The 18,550-nt window shown below is 46.5% G+C and overlaps 2 protein-coding genes across 9 annotated transcripts in view; one reads left to right on the forward strand and one right to left on the reverse strand.

The window, feature by feature from the left end:
- Positions 1 to 10,698, forward strand: part of CLUAP1 (clusterin associated protein 1) — a 38,265-nt gene extending 27,567 nt beyond the window's left edge. For 5 of the 8 annotated variants that reach the window (XM_072835529.1, XM_072835533.1, XM_072835536.1 and 2 more), the window contains 4 exons: positions 2,935 to 3,042; positions 5,599 to 5,654; positions 5,916 to 5,972; positions 9,616 to 10,698. In XM_072835529.1, the coding sequence (XP_072691630.1) occupies positions 2,935 to 3,042; positions 5,599 to 5,654; positions 5,916 to 5,972; positions 9,616 to 9,762 (368 nt within the window). In that variant the 3' untranslated portion in view covers positions 9,763 to 10,698. The remainder of the gene's footprint in view (positions 1 to 2,934; positions 3,043 to 5,598; positions 5,655 to 5,915; positions 5,973 to 9,615) is intronic. The other 3 variants (XM_072835530.1, XM_072835535.1, XM_072835537.1) reach the window with 1 other exon arrangement.
- Position 10,699: 1 nt separating this feature from the next.
- Positions 10,700 to 18,550, reverse strand: part of NLRC3 (NLR family CARD domain containing 3) — a 40,091-nt gene continuing 32,240 nt past the window's right edge. The window contains exons 16-20 of the mRNA XM_072835528.1: positions 17,834 to 17,917; positions 17,419 to 17,502; positions 16,661 to 16,744; positions 16,152 to 16,235; positions 10,700 to 15,856 (exon numbers count right to left, since the gene is read on the reverse strand). Of these exons, the coding sequence (XP_072691629.1) occupies positions 15,766 to 15,856; positions 16,152 to 16,235; positions 16,661 to 16,744; positions 17,419 to 17,502; positions 17,834 to 17,917 (427 nt within the window). The 3' untranslated portion in view covers positions 10,700 to 15,765. The remainder of the gene's footprint in view (positions 15,857 to 16,151; positions 16,236 to 16,660; positions 16,745 to 17,418; positions 17,503 to 17,833; positions 17,918 to 18,550) is intronic.

The raw sequence follows: 18,550 nt of genomic DNA on the forward strand, positions 1-18,550 counted from the left end.
AACCACTGCGCCACCCAGGGATCCCTGGTATTACATTTCTTTTGGACTGTGCTGATCTGAAAGGAGACACAAATAGTTAAGTGGGCGTGAAGTATATCTCATTGTGATTTTGATGTGAATTCCTCTGATAGCTAATGAAATGGAGCATCTTTTCATTGCTTAATGGCCATTTGTATAAATCTTTGGAGAGGTTTATTCAAGTCTTTGGACATTTTTAAATTGGGTTATTTTTTATTTAATTATTGAATTGTAAGAGTTCTTCTGTATATTCCGGATACTAGATCCTTATGTGATCTGGGATTTGCAAATACTTTCTCTCATTCTCTGGGCCATCTTTTCAGTTTCTTGCTGATGGCTTTGATGGCTTTGGCTGCATAAAGTTTTAATAAAGTCCACACTATCAGTTTTCCTTTTGTTACTTGTTTTTAGTGTCATACCTAAGAAACCACTGCCTAATTTAAGGTCACTAGGATTTATCCCTGGGTTTTCTTCCAGGACCTTTATAGTATAACTCTTACTTAGGTTTCTGATCCATTTTGAGTTAATTTTTACATATGGTGTAGGTAGGCGTCCAACCTCATTGTTGGGCATGTGGCTATCCAGTTGTCTCAGCACCATTTCTTGGAAAGATTATTCTTTTCTCTTTGAATTTTATGGGCACTCTTGTCTGCCATACTTAATTTTAATGCATCACTGATAACTCGGTGATTTCAGTTACAGCATGCATTAATTTAGTGTATTGGTTTGAATTTGTCAGAAGAAATGTTGAGCTTGAGAAACATGTATTGATATTTTAAAATTCATAATACTTGATTTATATTGCATGGGGTAATGATACAATGTCAATATTCCTGGATGAAATAAAAAGTGAACAAAGTTGAATAGTAATTTCATGTTATAGACATTAATTTGTATTAATATTTCATCATATTCTTTGCATAGGCTTTTGTAAGATGGTAGTTTTCAGATAGGTAGTGTTGAGGTTTGTGCAGGATGCTATTCCCCACACTTGCCCTGACTCCTGGGTTTCCTCCCCAACCCTCACCAAGGGGAAGGGCACAGCTCTTTCTGCAGTGAAGAAAGTGGAGAACTTTCCCCTGCTGCCCTGCTAGATGCAACTGCCATTTCATTACCTGCTTACAGCAGAGGCTAAGCAGAGCCTTTTCATAGACGCACAATTACTGTCCTTCCAAACTTACTTCGACTCAGTGATCAGAACAGCAGCTGCAGGGGGATCCCTGGGTGGCGCAGCGGTTTGGCGCCTGCCTTTGGCCCAGGGCGCGATCCTGGAGACCCAGGATCGAATCCCACATCGGGCTCCCGGTGCATGGAGCCTGCTTCTCCCTCTGCCTGTGTCTCTGCCTCTCTCTCTCTCTCACTGTGTGCCTATCATAAATAAATAAATAAAAAAAAAAAAAAAAAAAAAAAAAAAAGAACAGCAGCTGCAAACACCTCAACTTCTGTCCTTCTAGAACCAGTGTCTCTCCCTGGTTGCAGGAATCTGGCTGGACAGTGAACAGTGAAAGCTTTTTCTCCCCACTGTGGAAACTCTCTTTCTAGAGGTTCTCTTGAGGAAATGTCCAACCTGCACAAGACTCCAGGAGAGTATTTAAGAAATGAATGTATAAGGCTGTTGCACTGAGAGTTTTCTCTATTTGCCTGTAATGGAATTCTCTCCTGGAAGCAACATCCTGAGCACCTGTTCTCATTGCTGCTCACTAGGCTGCCATCTTTCTCAGGCCAGCCGTGCTTGGCCATTCCCAGCCTGGTCTGTGTCACGGCTGCTGGCTTGTTTTGGTGCACTCACCTTCTCAGGGGGTTCTGCTTCCCCATCTCTGTTATCCACAAAGAGTTGGGGTAACAGCACCTAACACGGCACAGAAAATGGTTTTCCCCCCAGCTAACCAAGAATTACCTTGATGGCTGGCTGTTCAATTTTAGTTTCACCTGCCAGAATGTTTCGTTTCGTTTCTTTTCTTTTCTTTTCTTTCTTTTCTTTTCTTTTCTTTTCTTTTCTTTTCTTTTCTTTTCTTTTCTTTTCTTTTCTTTTTTCTTTTCTTTTCTTTTCTTTCTTTCTTTCTTTCTTTCTTTCTTTCTTTCTTTCTTTTTTTTTTTTAAGATTTATGTATTGGGGGTGGGGGTGACTGGGTGACGGGCACTGAGGTGGGCACTTGATGGGATGAGCACTGGGTATTATTCTCTATGTTGGCAAATTGAACACCAATAAAAAATAAATTCATAAAAAAATAAATTCATAAAATATATATATATATATTTATTTATTCACGAGAGACACACAGAGAGGCAGGGACATAGGCAGAGGAAGAAGCAGCCTCCCCGCAAGGAGCCCAGTGTGGGACTCAATCCCAGACCCCAGGATCACACCCTGAGCTGAAGGCAGAAGCTCAACCATTGAGCCACCCAGGGGTCCCCAGAATAATGTTTCGTTTCGTTTCTTTTCTTTTCTCTTTTCTTTTCTTTTCTTTTTTTAAGATTTATTTATTCATTCAGAGAGAGCGAAAGAGAGAGACACAGGCAGAGAGAGAAGCAGGCTCCATGCAGGGAGCCCGACGTGGGACTCGATCCAGGGTCTCCAGGATCACACCCCGGGCTGCAGGCGGCGCTAAACCGCTGCACCACTGGGGCTGCCCCAGAATAATGTTTCTAATTGATGTATTCTGACCCGTTTTTGTCTTGCTTTGGAAGATTATTTGAAAAAGACAAATAACAACAACAAAAAAAACAGTATCTCATTGTCTGCGTTAACTCCTCACTAAATATTTCCAGGCAAATCCCAAGAGTTTCATAGAATCTAATCACCAAAAGAAAGGCTGAGAAGTACAGATGTTTTTGCACAAGAATCCTGTTGCTAGAAGCTGTTTTAGAGGTAATGATGGAGTCGCCCTTGTGTTTTGTGTACTTGCGTTCCTCCAGGTAATGACGACTCGGACATTGACATCCAGGAAGATGATGAATCTGACAGTGAATTGGAGGAGCGGCAGCTGTCCAAGCCTCGGACAGCCATGGAGGTGCTCATCCAAGGTACGCAGCTGCTGTCACTTGCCCTCCTCCCTGTGCCCTGTCACAGAACAGTTTGGGTGGCTTCTGCTTCGGAGTTCATCCTGCCCTCCTGTTCATGAGGTTTTGGCTCTTAAACTGCTCAGCGCTCACCTTTGCTGCTAATACTCTTACCTGTGGTCCCAGGAAGAGCTGATGCTTCTTTGTGGCCGGGGGTATCTCACAGAGGCCACGGGAGTACACTGCCTCTGCCACTGAGCTGCATTCTACCTTTCTTGGGTCCAGACAGCTCTCAGTGCAGTGACATCCCCTATAATCAGAGAATTAATGCATGCAGGAAGGACTCCCAACCATCTCTGCCTTTTAAAAAATCTTCTAGTTTCTACTTTCTCACTGCTGAAGACTGAAGCAATAAAATCTGTGGAGTAAATGTGGGTGTCCCCCGGCATTTTCTTCATGTGCCACTTGCTACCCTCTAGGGGTCCTGGTTGGTAGCTGGGGGGTGTGTCTTTCAGATTGCCTTTCCACTTATGGATGCGCACACACATACAGCGAAATACACAAAGATCAGCTGATACATTTTGTAACCTAAGTGGAACCAGACTTTGTGTATGGTTCTGCAGCTTGCTTTTTTAAAAAAAAGTTATTATTAAATATATCAGAACTTCTCCCATGTCAGTAAAATAAAATCCACTTCATTCTTTTTGACAGCTGCATAATTTTCCATAGCATGACTGTACCCATAATTTACTTGGGCATTCTCATATTAAAAGATATTTTAAAAATATATATTTAAGTTATTTTTTCCTTTTTTCCTGGTATATACATCTTTCTGCTTATCTGCAGTGTTTGTACTATTAAAAATGGAATTCTTAAAGTTTATGTAGATCTTTGTTTTGATAGACACTACTAGATTGCTCTATACTTGCTTTTATTTATTTATTTATTTATTTATTTAATTTATTTATTTATTTATGATAGTCACAGAGAGAGAGAGAGAGGCGCAGAGACACAGGCAGAGGGAAAAGCAGGCTCCATGCACCGGGAGCCCGACATGGGACTCGATCCCGGGTCTCCAGGATCGCGCCCTGGGCCAAAGGCAGGCGCCAAACCGCTGCGCCACCCAGGGATCCCCTATACTTGCTTTTAAAAACATCTATGAAAAAAAAAAATCTAGGTACTGGGACACCTGGGTGGCTCAGTGGTTGAACATCTGCCTTTGGCTCAGGGCGTGATCCCAAGATCTGGGATCAAGTCCCGCATTGGGCTCCTTGTGGGGAGCCTGCTTCTCCCTCTGCCTGTGTCCCTGCCTCTCTCTCTCTCAGTGTCTCTCACGAATAAATAAATAAAATCTTAAAAAAATAAATAAATGAAAACGTCTATCTATTATCTGTTAATTTTTGGAGCAGTTTGCATTTTTGTATGCATGGTATATTTCAGAGGTAAATTATCTTCGTTTTATATTAAGTTTTGCTATTAACTGATCTTTTTTTGTTGTTTTTAAAACATTTATTTAATTTAGAGTAAGAGCGCACTCGGATGGGATGGAGGGCAGGGAGAGGGAGAGAGAATCTCAAGCAGACTCCACACGGAGTGCAGAGCCCAATGTGGGTGGGACTCATTCCCATGACCCTGAGATCATGACCTAAGCTGAAATCAAAAGTTGTACGCTCGGCCAGCTGGGCCACTCAGGCACCCCTGTCCTTTTATTTTTTAACAGCTTCATGATATAAATGGAGGTTAGAGGTTATGACTCCCATTGTACAAATGGGAGCTGAGGCTCTGAAAACGTTTGTGATTGGCTCATGAATGCACTGTTGCTCCTAAATTTTACTGCTGAGCACTCAGCCAGCAAAAGTAAAAGCTAAAAAGTATAAGGGCTTTAGAAAACACAAGATTTGCATTTAATCTGATCAAGGAAGGTTTCTGTATTAGCTCCTGGTGGTCACCCAGGCCTGTCGTGAGCAAGTTCCTCTCTCAGCTGCCTCACTGCCTTTGCCCCGAGGCGTGAACCTAGGGTCCCGGGGCTCCTTCCTCAGCCTCCAGGTGGGGGTGCAGCTCTCTGCCTCCAGCAGTGAAGGATGGCTCCTAGGTGTTTGCAGCAGTCACAGCTGGGCATCCATGAGTGAAGAATGTTTTTAAAGATGAACTAATTGTGATCCTCAAAAGTTTTTCTCTTTGGAGCTCAGACATAGATTCAAACACAGGTAATGTTGGTCTGTGTAGGGAGACTGCATTTCTTTTTTCAGTAGATAGCAGAGCTGTTCTACCCCATAGATACTCAGAGTGGGATTCAGTGATTTTTCTCACAACATGTGCAGGATGCGTGTTTAGTTTTCTGATTTCTGCACCATGATCATGTTTTATTGCCCTTTTCTTTTTTTTCAAAGTGGAAATGCAAAAAATCCATTACTTTTCATTGGCAGTTTTGATTATTTGGGTGCTACTTAAGTAAATTTTTTAGTGTGGTTCTTATGTTTTCCCAGTTTTCTAAAGGAAAACAAATCTTAAATGCCTTTCCTTACCTTTTTTTAAAAAAATAAGATTTTCATAATCTCTTCATGCTTTGATTCTCCTCAGGAAGACCTGGCAAGCGCATCGTGGGCACCATGCAGGGTGGAGACTCTGATGACGATGTGAGTCCCAGGCAGTTCCCTTTAGCAGCTCTGTTCTTCCCAGTCCCGGGCTGGCCTTGTAGACTCACTGAGCCGACAAGCTGAGTACGAGCTGCTGCCTCGCAGCCTGGCCTGCTGCTGGGTTTGCGCCAGAGTTCGGCCTCCTGAGGAGCTGGACTCTGCTCTGCTTGTTGATGACTCTTTTCTTTTCAAATGAATGTGCTTGCCCCCCCCCCCCCCTTTTTTCCTTCTCACTGTTCTTTCCATTCTTGCTTTCCAAAGATGGAAGCAGCACCAGCTCTCTTAGGTAAATGCAAGACTTCCAGCTCCAAGAAGCAGGTTGGTTTTCTTTTTCATCTTGTGTGTGTGTGTGTGTGTGTGTGTGTGTGTGTGTGTATGAGAGAGAGAGGGAGGGAGGGAGGGAGAGAGAGCCAGCTCAGAGCCACTGGAAAGCCTTCCCCAACAGTGATGCCTGTGTGTCCTGGGCAACAGCCAGGTGGAGAGGATCCACAGTGAACTGCACAGTTGCCTAGAGATGCCCGTGCAGGGGAGGAGGGGTGAGCACTGAACCAAGAGACGAGGAAGGTTGTCAGGCCTTGGAGTGTAGCCTGGAAAAGAAGGGAGTCTGCTAAGGGCCCTCTGTTCACGTCCTCTCTGGTGAGGGAACAGGAAAAGGAGGCTCTCTTGAGATACGGGCCTTAGAGAGATGGGACAGGAGGCTGCGACATCAGGCTGCTGGCAACTTGATCATCCCTGAGGTAATACTGATTGGGAGACTCACCAGAATGGGGCCCTGCTGCTGGGGCTGCCACGTCGGTCACCCTGGGTGTGTCTTCCTTGTAGCGGTCTCCAGCAAGCCTGTGAGGCCCCGGAGGGAAAGGGTGATGGGGCCCACAGACCATAGAGCTCCTCATCAGGTCAGTTACCACATATGTCTGGAGTGTGGGACTAGTGCCTGCACGGGGACAGAACAGGAGCCTGACCGTCTTGACAGAAGATCCCTTTATTTAGTGCCAACAGTATATATTGTAACCAAAATCCATGGAGGGAGAGGTCACTCAGGTTTGTTGGCCAAGATGCACAGAGAAGATTGAGCCTTGAAATCACAGAAGGTAGTCTTAGAGAAGCAGAGAAACCATCTCGAACATTTTTTAACAGTCAGGGCTGGATGGTTAAGTAGCTTCTGTCCATCAATCTTACACATTTGAGGCAGGACTAAGAAGTCTGGTGGGGGTGCTGGGCATGCCTGGACAGCACCGTCTGGTGCCTCATCCTACCATCTGCTTGGTCATGTGCATAGCTTTCTCTTAGAGCTAATGCCTGAGCCGCAGCTTCCATCTCCCCGTGCCTCGTGTTGCTTGTTTGTTTCTGGGAGCTGCCTCCACGCTCTCCCCAGGCACACGTCTTGTCCGTCAGGGATTCACGCATCTCCTTGAAGATACTTCCAGAGTACCTGTCATGTGAGGTGTGGTCACAGATTATGGGTAATGCGTAATTAAGCAGATACATTGGGTCATAGTGGCAAGAAGAAAAAGCTGTTCAGGGAACAGAGTGACATGGTTGAAGGGGGTGATTGATATATTTTGAACCCTCAGGGAATGTCTCTCAGATCAGGTGACAGGCGAGGCCTGAATGGGAGGAGGGACGTGGTGCAGGGAGGGGCATCTGAGGCACAGGGAATGGGGTTCCTTCATTGGAGGCCTAGAGATGGTGGCATGACTGGGACGGAGTGAGCTGAGGGTAGGAGCAGCAAAAGGCAGCAGGGGCTGTGCAGAACTTTGCAGGACGTGATGAGGACCTGGGGTTCTCTGTGAGTGCCCTGGGAGGGCCCAGAAATCGTGAGCCCAGCAGTGCCCAGAGCTAACGGGTGTTCGAGAGACCCCAGTCAGGTGTTTGCCATAGTCTGGAGGTGCTGGCGGCTCAGCCTCAGGTAGTGGCAGCACAGGTGTTAAGTGGTCAGATTCTGGATGTTTCCAAGGTCAGAACCATGACGTTTTGTTAATTGGACTTAGGGTATTGGAGAGAGAAATGAGGGATGCGTCACTTGGGTTGTGGTGGGCTAATAGCATACAGAGAGTTTGCATTTCCCCAAGATGGGGCAGGCCTGAGGAGGGCTTGAAGAGCAGAGCAGGACTTTGGTTTTGGACTCTCTACACATGCGTTGCCTGCCGGCCATCCACATGCTAGGGTTAAGTAGCCAGTTGGAGTTCAAGTCTGGAATGCAAGGGTCAGGTCTGCGCTGGAGTTGAATTTGGAGTTGAATTTGGTCAGGTCTGCGCTGGAGTTGAAGCCCACCTAAATACAATGGTATTTAGGTGGTCCTCAGGCCACACTGACACAACGTGTGATTGTGTGAGGGACAGAGTAGGAAGAAGAGAGGAGGCCCAAGGCTCCAAACTGAGCTGTGTTGCAGGGTCAAGGAGATGGAGCATGTGGGGGCAAGACTTTGAAGATGTCGGGGTGAGGTGGGGTGGGCACCAGAAGAGAAGGTTGCACTGGGGCAGAGTGGCTTTCAAGGAAGGAGCTGCCTGTGCTGGATGCAGCTCGGGGGTCCCAAGGCACATGGGACTCACCCATTGGGTTTGAATCCACTGAATGTTTGCATCACTACGAGAGCTGGCCTTCACCCTGCCAAGTGTGTTGAGGAGACAGTGAGAGGGCAACTGGCAGGGGAGTGGGATCAAGACTCCTTCAGGGGGATCCCTGGGTGGCGCAGCGGTTTGGCGCCTGCCTTTGGCCCAGGGCGCGATCCTGGAGACCCGGGATCGAATCCCACATCGGGCTCCTGGTGCATGGAGCCTGCTTCTCCCTCTGCCTGTGTCTCTGCCTCTCTCTCTCTCTCTCTCTGTGTGACTATCATAAATAAATTAAAAAAAAAAAAAAAAAAAAAAACTCCTTCAGGGAGTTTCACTGTTAGAAGGTAGAGGACCAGGGCAGAGCAGCTGGGGAGGAAGGTGGGATTAACTTTGGGGGGTTTGTTTGTTTGTTTTTTTAAAGATTTTATGTATCTATTCATGAGAGACAGAGAGAGCAGCAGAGACACAGGCAGAGGGAGAAGCAGGCCCCATGCAGGGAGCCCAATGTGGGACTCAATCCCGGGTCTCTAGGATCATGCTGTGACCAAAGGTGGCGCTGAACCACTGAGCCAACTGGGCTGCCCTGGTTTTATATATATATATTTTTTTTAATTTTTATTTATTTATGATAGTCACACACACAGAGAGAGAGAGAGAGGCAGAGACACAGGCAGAGGGAGAAGCAGGCTCCATGCAGGGAGCCCGACGTGGGATTCGATCCCGGGTCTCCAGGATCGCGCCCTGGGCCAAAGGCAGGCACTAAACCGCTGCGCCACCCAGGGATCCCTGGTTTTATATTTTTAAGAAGGAAATTGCAGCATGTATATATGCTGGTAGGAATGATCTAGCTAGAATGGCTAGCCATCTTGGGTTTACTTGAGACACAGAACTTGCACTTTAAAACCTAGCCGAGTTGGTCTCCCTAGATCTAGGTGATGGAGAGGCTGTTCCTTTTACTTTGCTCCTTATGCCCATTTCCTGTGTGGCTTTCCATCCCCTATCTGATACAATGCAAAAAACAAACAAAAACACCCAACCCTCCTCTTTGCTGTCCCCTGGTGGATGGCTGGGCCCCCAGGGGCAGAGCAGTGGCAGGTGAGCTTTGTTTGGTGCAGATCCAGTGGTGTTGCTGAGACCTCCCTGGGAAAGCCAGCCCCATAGCACCAAGCATGGCTGCACACTGGTGTCCGAAGGTCACTGGTTAGCTGATCCATTTATGATATTTCCACTGGCAGTGTCAGCCATGGGTCCCCTTCTCATGCCCCCACAGCCTGACTGCTGCTCCGCCCAGCTCTCCCTTCACATGAGGACGTTGCTAGTTACTGAGCTGCTGGTGAACAAGGATCTCAGCTCACAAGCTGTGGGTATGAGGCAGGTCCTCAGTTGTCTTTGTGGTCTTCCTACAGGAGGACTCCGAGGACAGTGAGATTGACATGGAGGGTGATGAAGAAGACGATGATTTGGAAGATGAGAGCGTTGCTCTCTCACCAGCTAAGCCCAGTCAAAGGGTCCGGAAGCCTGAGCCCCTGGATGAAAGCGACAATGACTTCTGACCTTCTTGCCCAAGGGACCAGATTGATTAAATCCCTCAGATCTATAGGTAAACGGGAATTGGAAGGTTAGGAAGGAAACCTATCTTGTTCACTAAACCAGCTGGACTTGTTAATGAAGCAACAGCTAATTCTTCTCTAGCCTCCTCTGTGCTATTCCACAGAGCTTCACCAAGAACTAAAGCAAGCCCCAAAGAGGATGTGGGTTTTTTGTTTTTGTTTTTTGCCTTATTTATCTCCTGAAACTTGGGAAATGTGTATGTTCTTAGAGATGCACATGTGTGGGGCACAGACCTGAGGAGAACTAAGAGCACCATCACGTCTTGATTATTGTTGGGATGTGTTTTCCTCTAAGAGTCAGGGTGAGGGACATGGGCTGGGCACTAGGGCCCGTTTAGAAATTGTGGGGGAGCATTTGACTCCTCCTCACCTGTAGGATTTCGAACATTTACTGTACACTGGCTTTTAATTCTAACTTTTATTTCGTTGTCTTATTTTCTTCTGTATGTTCACAATACCAAGCTTTAACTGTATTTTACTAAAATGTTCTAAATGAAAGTTAGCTAAGTTAGATGAAAACCCACTTTGATTAAAAATCAGGCAACAGAGAGATGCTCCAGAATATAAATACTCATTTTCTTTCAGAAGGGTGACATTCCTCCTTAGGAAAGCAAATTACTGAAGTGTTGGTACACACTTGTGTTTCTGACTCTAAAAAAATGAACCGGGATTGCATTAGGTTGAAGAGCATTAGAATAATTTCCCTGATGTGAAATGAGAAGTGACAGGTGCAGTTGTTTTGTTTTTCTGATATGGAAAACACGGAGCAGTTTTCATTTATTTTTCAGTTATAGAAGTCAGAAGATTTCTGGTTATTTAACTCGTAATAAATGTGTTTAATTCCATGTTTTTATGTTATTAAATAAGTTTTACTTCAAAGTGTAATTATATTGTTTATTTGCACCTATAACATAAATACTTAGGAGAAGTTTACACGTTACTATGGTAGCATATAAATTGTTAGGAGACAGTGTGACAATTATTTCTATCATCTTTGCTTTTTTCTCTGTCTTTTCCTAACTTCTACATAGATTACCCTCTTTTTTAAACATTCAGCATTAAGTTAATTCACCAGCGATTGAGATGTGTCATCATTGAAATGAACTAAAAAGGGAATGGGAGTGTCGGGAGCCATGCCAACCCCCTCAGATGCTGTGGCTTCTGAGGTGCAAGTCACTGTGTCTTCTTGGATGTTCTAGTTTTGGTTTCCCTGAGTCTGACCTGCCTTATATTTTGAAAAACAAAACCAAATCAAAACAAAAAAATGTATTTTTCTTTTCCTCGTGTGATAATTTTCTACTAATGAGCATTAACATGAGAGTGTGGCCCACGCAGCAGGCCACCCCTACACACATACACAGGTGCCCGTGCGATGGGCCATTTATTGTTTCACCTCTTTCTCCATCATCCTTCATCCCTCGATGCTTTGGTTAACTGACTTGGGGCAGTCACTGTGGAATGGCACCTCCTTCCTAGAGCAGCTTCTTTCAACCAAGGAGCTTCAAGAACCTGATCGTAGTTATGAATGTACGTCTGTCACTGTACAGCAGTTGAGTGTGCCAAGTGCCATATGACCTCTTGCCACTGGCTTTGGCCAAGCATCAGAGCCCCAGATAAGACTGTGTGATTAGGTCAGTGAAAAACCAGTATTTAGATCATTTTCGACAGTTGCTCTTGTTTTTAACTATATAATTAAAGGACCTCTTAAAATGCTTTACAACGTATATATTGACAGAAAATGTAGAGGAATTTTTCAAGTCCTTAATTTTTATTGGTGGCAGCTGTGAGAACAAAGTCCAGGGACTTCCAATCGGCAGTGTGAGGAACTGTTTCCCTTTTAGCTGGGACAGAAGAAGACCTGCAAGTGCTCTTTCACTAGCGTTGTAAACTATAATATCAGTGTCCGTCGTCTGGGAGGACCCACTGCATCCGTATCCCAGCTGTCGGATGGGCCCAGGAGACTCAGGTGCTAGAATCCATGACTGGAAGAATTGGAAAGGAACTAAATGTGCCCAGAGAAGAAGCCCTTGCGATGAGAATGTGACTGGAACAGGGGGACACCGAAGTCAGGAAGGGAGCTCATAACAGAAACATGTACCTGATGGGAAACCTGTGTGTCTGAGACACAGTGTTTGACTGTAGACCTCTACCCCTCTGCTGGGCAGTCTGGAAAGGATTAAGCAATAGTGACATAGAAAACTAAGTTTTTAAAAGATGCACTATTCTAAAAAGAACAGGAGAGTGGCTCAGGAGTGATCAATACTAATAAAGGCATAAGATGGAGACTAATGGTTTGAACAAAAATCATGCTCTCTGTTGAGAGGATGGAGAAACAAAAAGTGGGGATGTTAGCTGATATACATCCAAGGGTCCTTTCCCACTTAGAAGTCAAGAGATAATCTCTAAGATGACAAAACAAGAAATAGTACACGTCAGACATTTAGTTTGGGGAGTAGGGGTATTTGGGAAGGGGAGGGACAAAACAGGAGACTGCTGTTTTCCAATATACACCTAATAATTTTTGGCTTTTTAAACTATATGTATTACTATGAATGTTATTTTGATGAAATGAAATTCTCAAAAGATAAATATATAGACAGGAAAAGGGTAAGGGCTGGAGACAGGTTTGAGGATTATTTTCCTGTGAGATTCCTTGGGGGAGAACACATGGGATGGAAAGAGAGCCAAGGTTGGGAGCCTGAGAAATGCCTGTGTCTCATGGGCAAAGGCCACAAGGAGCCAGAAAAAGAGACTGGGAAAGTATTTTCTAAAGTGACTGTATTTTACTTTAATGATTAGGAAAAAAAATTTTTTTATTTTCCAAAGAGTATTGAAGAGGGGTAACGAGAAGGTGGAGGACTGGACAGTTCTGTTATGGAAGCCAAGGCAGAGGAGAATCTCCAAAGAAGGGAAAGATGAGTAAGTGCTAAATCCTTGTAAATAAGCTTGAGACAGAGGGCACTGAAATTGTCAGTTAGGAAATCTCCGATGACCTTAGCCAAGAGCAGTCAGATAGCCAGTGAATGTGAAGAGAGGTTAGAATTTGAAGTGAACACAGTGAGTGTTGATGAGTGTTCAGATGACTTTTTTTTTTTTTAAAGATTTTATTTATTTATTCATGACAGAGAGAGAGAGAGAGAGAGGCAGAGACACAGGCAGAGGGAGAAGCAGGCTCCATGCAGGGAGCCCGACATGGGACTCGACCCCCGGTCTCCAGAATCACACCCCAGGCCGAAGGCAGCGCTAAACTGCTGGGCCACAGGGGCTGCCCTGTTCAGATGACTTTTTAGCTGGAGGGAACTAGCATGTGGAATGAGAGCGGTTGAATCTATAAGAGAGAGAATGTGTGTAATTAATTGATGAAGCAAAGGCATCATTAGGAGTCATTCTGTTTAAATCCATATTGCCTATTGAAAATAAACACACCAGATAACCAGTTGGCCTGGTAAAAGTAAGATGGCTTTGGTTGATGTCATGATCTTTTACACCTGGATTTCTACAGCATCTGGTGTAGATAAGGACCCAAAAGAGTTTTTTGACTTGGGCATCAGGTGGAGTAAGTACCCAGAATACTGAGACAATGCCTCAGAAGTTAGGCCACGGTAGCCCTAAGATAAGGATGGCTATTCCTGGCTAACAAAACTTAAAACAGCAAGCATTGAAAGTATCCAGCTGTTTCTAAGTAATGTGTCCCAGAATAAAGCTCAAGAATTTTAAGGAATATAAAAATAATCCATACCCAACAAGATAAAATTCCCAATGTCTGGTGTCCAATTAAAAATTATCATAATGAGAAAAATAAACAGACCCAGAAGTGACCCAGAAATAACAGATGATAGAATTAGTTTTTAAAAAAAGGGCATTCAGATAGTTTTTTACTGAGATGATGGAGGGAGGCATGAACATCTTAAGAGGTGATAAGACATAAATCTCAAAGCTTATAGAGATGAAAGAAATGAGACAAAGACTGTGTGAGCTGGGATTGAGGCCCACAGAAGAGAAGATACCGGCCCTGCAGACACAGCAATAGAAATGGTTCAGAATGAAAAACAAAAAGAAGAGTCCCAGCGGGCTGGCTACTGGTGTGTCGCCTCAGCTCCAGATCACCTTTCGGCCCTCCCTGCGATGGTAGAGCTATTCCTTGTAAACCTCTCTGCTTTGCCAGTGGGCAAGAGCATGGGCTGGTCAGTGGGCTGCCAGGGAGACTTCGGAGAAGGAAGGGATGAGGCTTGCTTTACAGGGCCCTGGGGAGCATGATTTTTCTCCACTGCCTTGGCCCTTGAGGTTTCGCTGGTGCTGGATTCCAGCAAGACACGGCTTTCTCTAGCATTTGGCAACTGTGACTCTTGTTCTGTCTTGTTCTCAACTGAATCAGACACTGTGCAAATCAGACAGCAGTATGGCAACATCCTGAAAGTACTAAGGGCCAAATACCAGCCTTTAGGTTCTATACCCCGCAAAAAAAAAATCTTCCAAAACACAGCAATCCAAATAAATATGACACAAGACCTGCGTTTGGATGTCCCCCATTTCCAAGTACTTTTCTTTATAGCTGATTATTTTTTTCAGTAGAAGATCTAATCAGAGAGCCTGCAGTAGGTGGTTATGTTTCTTTAATCTCCTACAATTTAAAATAGTCCCCAGCCTTTTGTATTTTTCATAACATTGACATGTTTTGAAGAGGTTACGCTAGTTTTTGTTGTTATTTTCCAGAATGCCTCTCTGTTTGGATTTTGTCTGATTGTTCCTTCCTGATAAGATTCAAATCAGTATTTTTGGCATGATGTGTCTTCAGTGCATCACATCAGGGGCACAGCATGCCCAGTTGTCCCATTATCGGTGATGTTAGGTTTAATAACTTTGTTAAGAAAACATTTGTAAAATTGTCCATCTTTTGTAACTATCACTCGTGGGGTGATATTTTGAGACTTGGTGGTTATCTTCTTCCTCGATAGGCTTTTATCCATGGCTTTAGCATCCATTGAGGATTTTTGCCTGAATCCTCATTTTTGAAGGCACATTTGGAATAAGTGTGCTTCCTGTTCAAACTTTAAAATGGTAATGACTTTATAATCTTTATAAGCATTTTCCTTGGTTATTTAGTTGATGAGAACTGTGGTGTCCATTGGGGTCTTTTTCCCTTCATCCCAGACACACACCTGAGGCAACTTGGACCATATGGAAGCTCAGCTTGCTGGCCTTCACGGAGAAGCTGCAGGCACAGTCATGGTTTTGGAAGCCCAGTATAGGATAACATTAAGGCATCAGTGTTTAATGTGCCATTGATAACCAGCATGCCAGATCCCCCATAATGTATGCCAGACATAATCCATGCCATTGAGAGATTTCGTAATGGATAAAGGTGGCAAGAACCTTGGAGAACCTCTTTTTGTCTTTGTCTCCAGAATCCTGTAATTTCTCTTCAAAAATTATCAATTTTTCCATGTGTTTCTAATGATCGTAGACCTAAAATGTTCTAGTCTTCTTGAGAAAAGAGCGGTCCCTCTGTCACCGATGCCAAGTTGATAACCCTATATAGGCTTGAAGATGGAAGCTCCTTTCAGAGTGGGGAGGAGTGATTTTAACAAGTGGAGAAGGGAAATAATAATAAAAGAGGCACATGAAGACCTCAGGGTATAAATAAGCTTGTACCAGCTTCTTACCTGCTGAGCTTTAAAGCTTGTGTCCTTGGTGGGGACATCCCTTCTCTGCACCAGAGCAGAGAATCCATCTCACCCCTGCTTGGACTGACCGGGGACTGAGAGAGTTGCTCGTGACCTCTTTGGCAGCACCTTTCCTGCCTCCTTGCAGGAGACCAGCTATTGTGTGGGTCAACATCATTCCCAGACCACAGGAAGGAACCCTGGAAAATTGTCTTTCCATTCAAAAGCTTCCAGCTGTTGGTCTGCCTGTCGTCCTGCCAGGTCCACCAGGAACTTGTTTTGCTCACATCTCAACAGTGCATGAAGGAGCATTTGTCTTGATAGCCTCTGAGATCATCCTGGCACCAGATTCCCCAATGTGATTTCCCTGGAGACTAGAAGAGAAACATTAGGACAGGGCTTGAGAGATGGGCTCGAGGCCCAGGGGCCTGCAGGTTCTCATTAGTAAAGAGCACGAAATGCAGAGCTCCAGCCAACACCTTCATGCTTCCAGGGTCCCTCCCATGGACAGGGCCAGAATGACTCCCCTTTATACTGAGTTTCGCTGCAGAACTGCTGGAAGACCCAGGAGCCCGCTGAGAATCGGGCAGAAGGCAGAGCCTGACCTGGGTGCCGCTCCAAGGGAGCAAGAATGGCAGGAAAGGGCAGGTGCCGCCGAGCCCCACTCACTTGATGTGCTGGAGGCCATGGTTTCCAGACAGTGCAGTGGCGACACATATCGCCCCATCCATCCCCAAGGAATTTTCTTGAAGACTAGGCAGAGAAAAGATGGAGACACTACCATGAGCCACTCAGGACAGAAGAACACGCCCCAGAAAGCTGCACCACATTATCTTGGGGGGCAGTGGAAGAAATAGTTCTGGGGCTGATTTGTCCATCAGTGTCCTAGCAACAGCAAGGGGGCATTTACCCCTGAGGCCAGTGTCTACAAGTAGCCAGGTGGTCTCGTCTAAGTGCCATGGAAGACGTAAGACCAAAAATGCAGGCATTAAGTGACTTAGCTCTGATGTAAGCTAGATAGAATGAATGCATCCATCTGCAAGAGGGACTCTAGTAGAGCTCTCGCTATTCGGAAGGAAGCAGCTACAGAGGACCCCAAGAGCCGCTCATCTCGAGGGGGAGGTTCCAGCAGAGAAGTCTGCAGCTCAGGGCACAGGTGGGTCTCTACAGCCACTCACTTGAGTCTTCGGAGACTTGAGTTCACCTTCAGGGCATTTGCCAAGGCTTTGGCTCCAGCCACCCCGATGGCATTTCCTCGTAAGCTGTCAGGAGAGATAGGAACCCTAAGGCACAGTGACCGCTGTGGGATGAAAACTGTACCTCTTCAGATGAGCCGGGGCTACTGGGTAGAGGAAGCATGGACTCAGCCACCATGGAGGTGAGGTGGTTCCTCCCTCGCTCCAGGCACAGAACGGAGATCAGCTCTGGGGAGCAGGACACGCGTGGAGGGGTGAAGCTGGCCAACCTGGGTGGTTTGTGGGAGCCCTCACCCTCCTCTATCCACAAGGACGGAGAGCGGGGCTGAGACAAGAGGCAGCATTGAAGCCAGTGGTCCCCGTGTGCTCAGCATCAGGAGCAGAAATGACTGGCACGTGCCTGAGAGCCGCATCCAGGGTAACCCCCGCCCCCAGGGCCTTGGATCCTCTCATAGAGTGAGCTCCGCGGCCAGGGACCCCTACGCGGGAACCTCGGGATGTGCGCCGCCTGGCAAGGCAAGGAGAGCGGGTACCTAGGGGGAGGAGGCCCGACAGTAGGGGCTCGCAGGGAGGAGGTATGGTGTGGGAATGGGGAAGCTGCGTCCTGCTTGACCTGAAGGACGGTGTTTGAATGATCTGTGAGTTTCCACGTAAATTGACAGTTCTTCCATATCTTCATTCTGAATCAACAGCGTGGTTTCTTTGGGCAACAGACCAGAGCCAGAGACGGGGACACTTACTCAAGAATCTCCAAGGTTCCGTTCACGGCCAGGGCGTCCCCTAGCGCCTGGGCGCCCCGGGCCCCAATGGAGGCCGCCTGCAAGCTGTGGGAGAGGTGCAGTCAGCGCCGGCAGGCGGGGCCCCTGCAGCCTGCGCCCGCCCTGCGCCGCCTAGGACGGGAGCTGCCGCTGCGGGTCCAGGAGGGACACGGGGGCTCCTGGAGAGTTTGAGGGAGAACGCTCCTCGAGCCCCTACTTCCTGCTTTCCAGATGCTCGAGGTCCCACTTGCTAACACTCGGAAAACGAAACACACCTTCCTTGGCTGGAAAGCAGAACTGACAGGGGGGAGGGGGGGGTGCGGCGGGGGGGGGGGGGGGGGGGCGTGAGAGCCGGGTGCAGGGCTGGCTCCTGGGCAGCGTTCGCGTTAGCACTTACTAGAGAGCAGTGAGGGTCGCGTTGGTCTTGAGCGCGCTGGCCACTGCAGACGCACCCTCGTCCCCGATGGCATTCTCCTGTAAACTGAACACAGAGCGTGGCCCTGGGCTCATGGGGCACGGGGTTGGCAGTCCAGTAGGACTTGCTGAGCTGGGCCCTTCTAGATTTAATTCAGACACAAACAGAGGGACAATGGAAAAGCGACTAAGGATGTGCTGGCCAGAGAAGTAAGTCAAAGCCCTCCACCGGGCCGTTCTTGCCAGTCAGTGTTTTACATCTTTTTTTTTTTTTTTCCCTCCCTTCCCTTCCACATGAGTAAAGTGCTAGGTCTGAGAGCAGTCAGTGGTTAAGAGTTTAGTTAGGGTAGGCACCGGTGTGTTCAGGGGAGCAGTTTGCGTTAAGAATTCTGACGGAGGGATCCCTAGGTGGCGCAGCGGTTTGGCGCCTGCCTTCGGCCTAGGGCGCGATCCTGGAGACCCGGGATCGAATCCCACATCGGGCTCCCAGTGCATGGAGCCTGCTTCTCCCTCTGCCTGTGTCTCTGCCCCTCTCTCTCTCTCTCTGTGACTATCATAAATAAATAAAAATTAAAAAAAAAAAAAAAAAAAGAATTCTGACGGACATTTGAGTGTGTGTTGTGTCCACAGAGCTGTACAGGCCGAGGTCTGTCTCGGGTGAGGAGTTGTGATTGAATGAGCAGGCCCCAGAGGCCATGTG

The sequence above is a fragment of the Canis lupus genome, chromosome 8, assembly GCF_048164855.1.
Source record: "Canis lupus baileyi chromosome 8, mCanLup2.hap1, whole genome shotgun sequence".
Taxonomy (NCBI): Eukaryota; Metazoa; Chordata; class Mammalia; order Carnivora; family Canidae; genus Canis; species Canis lupus.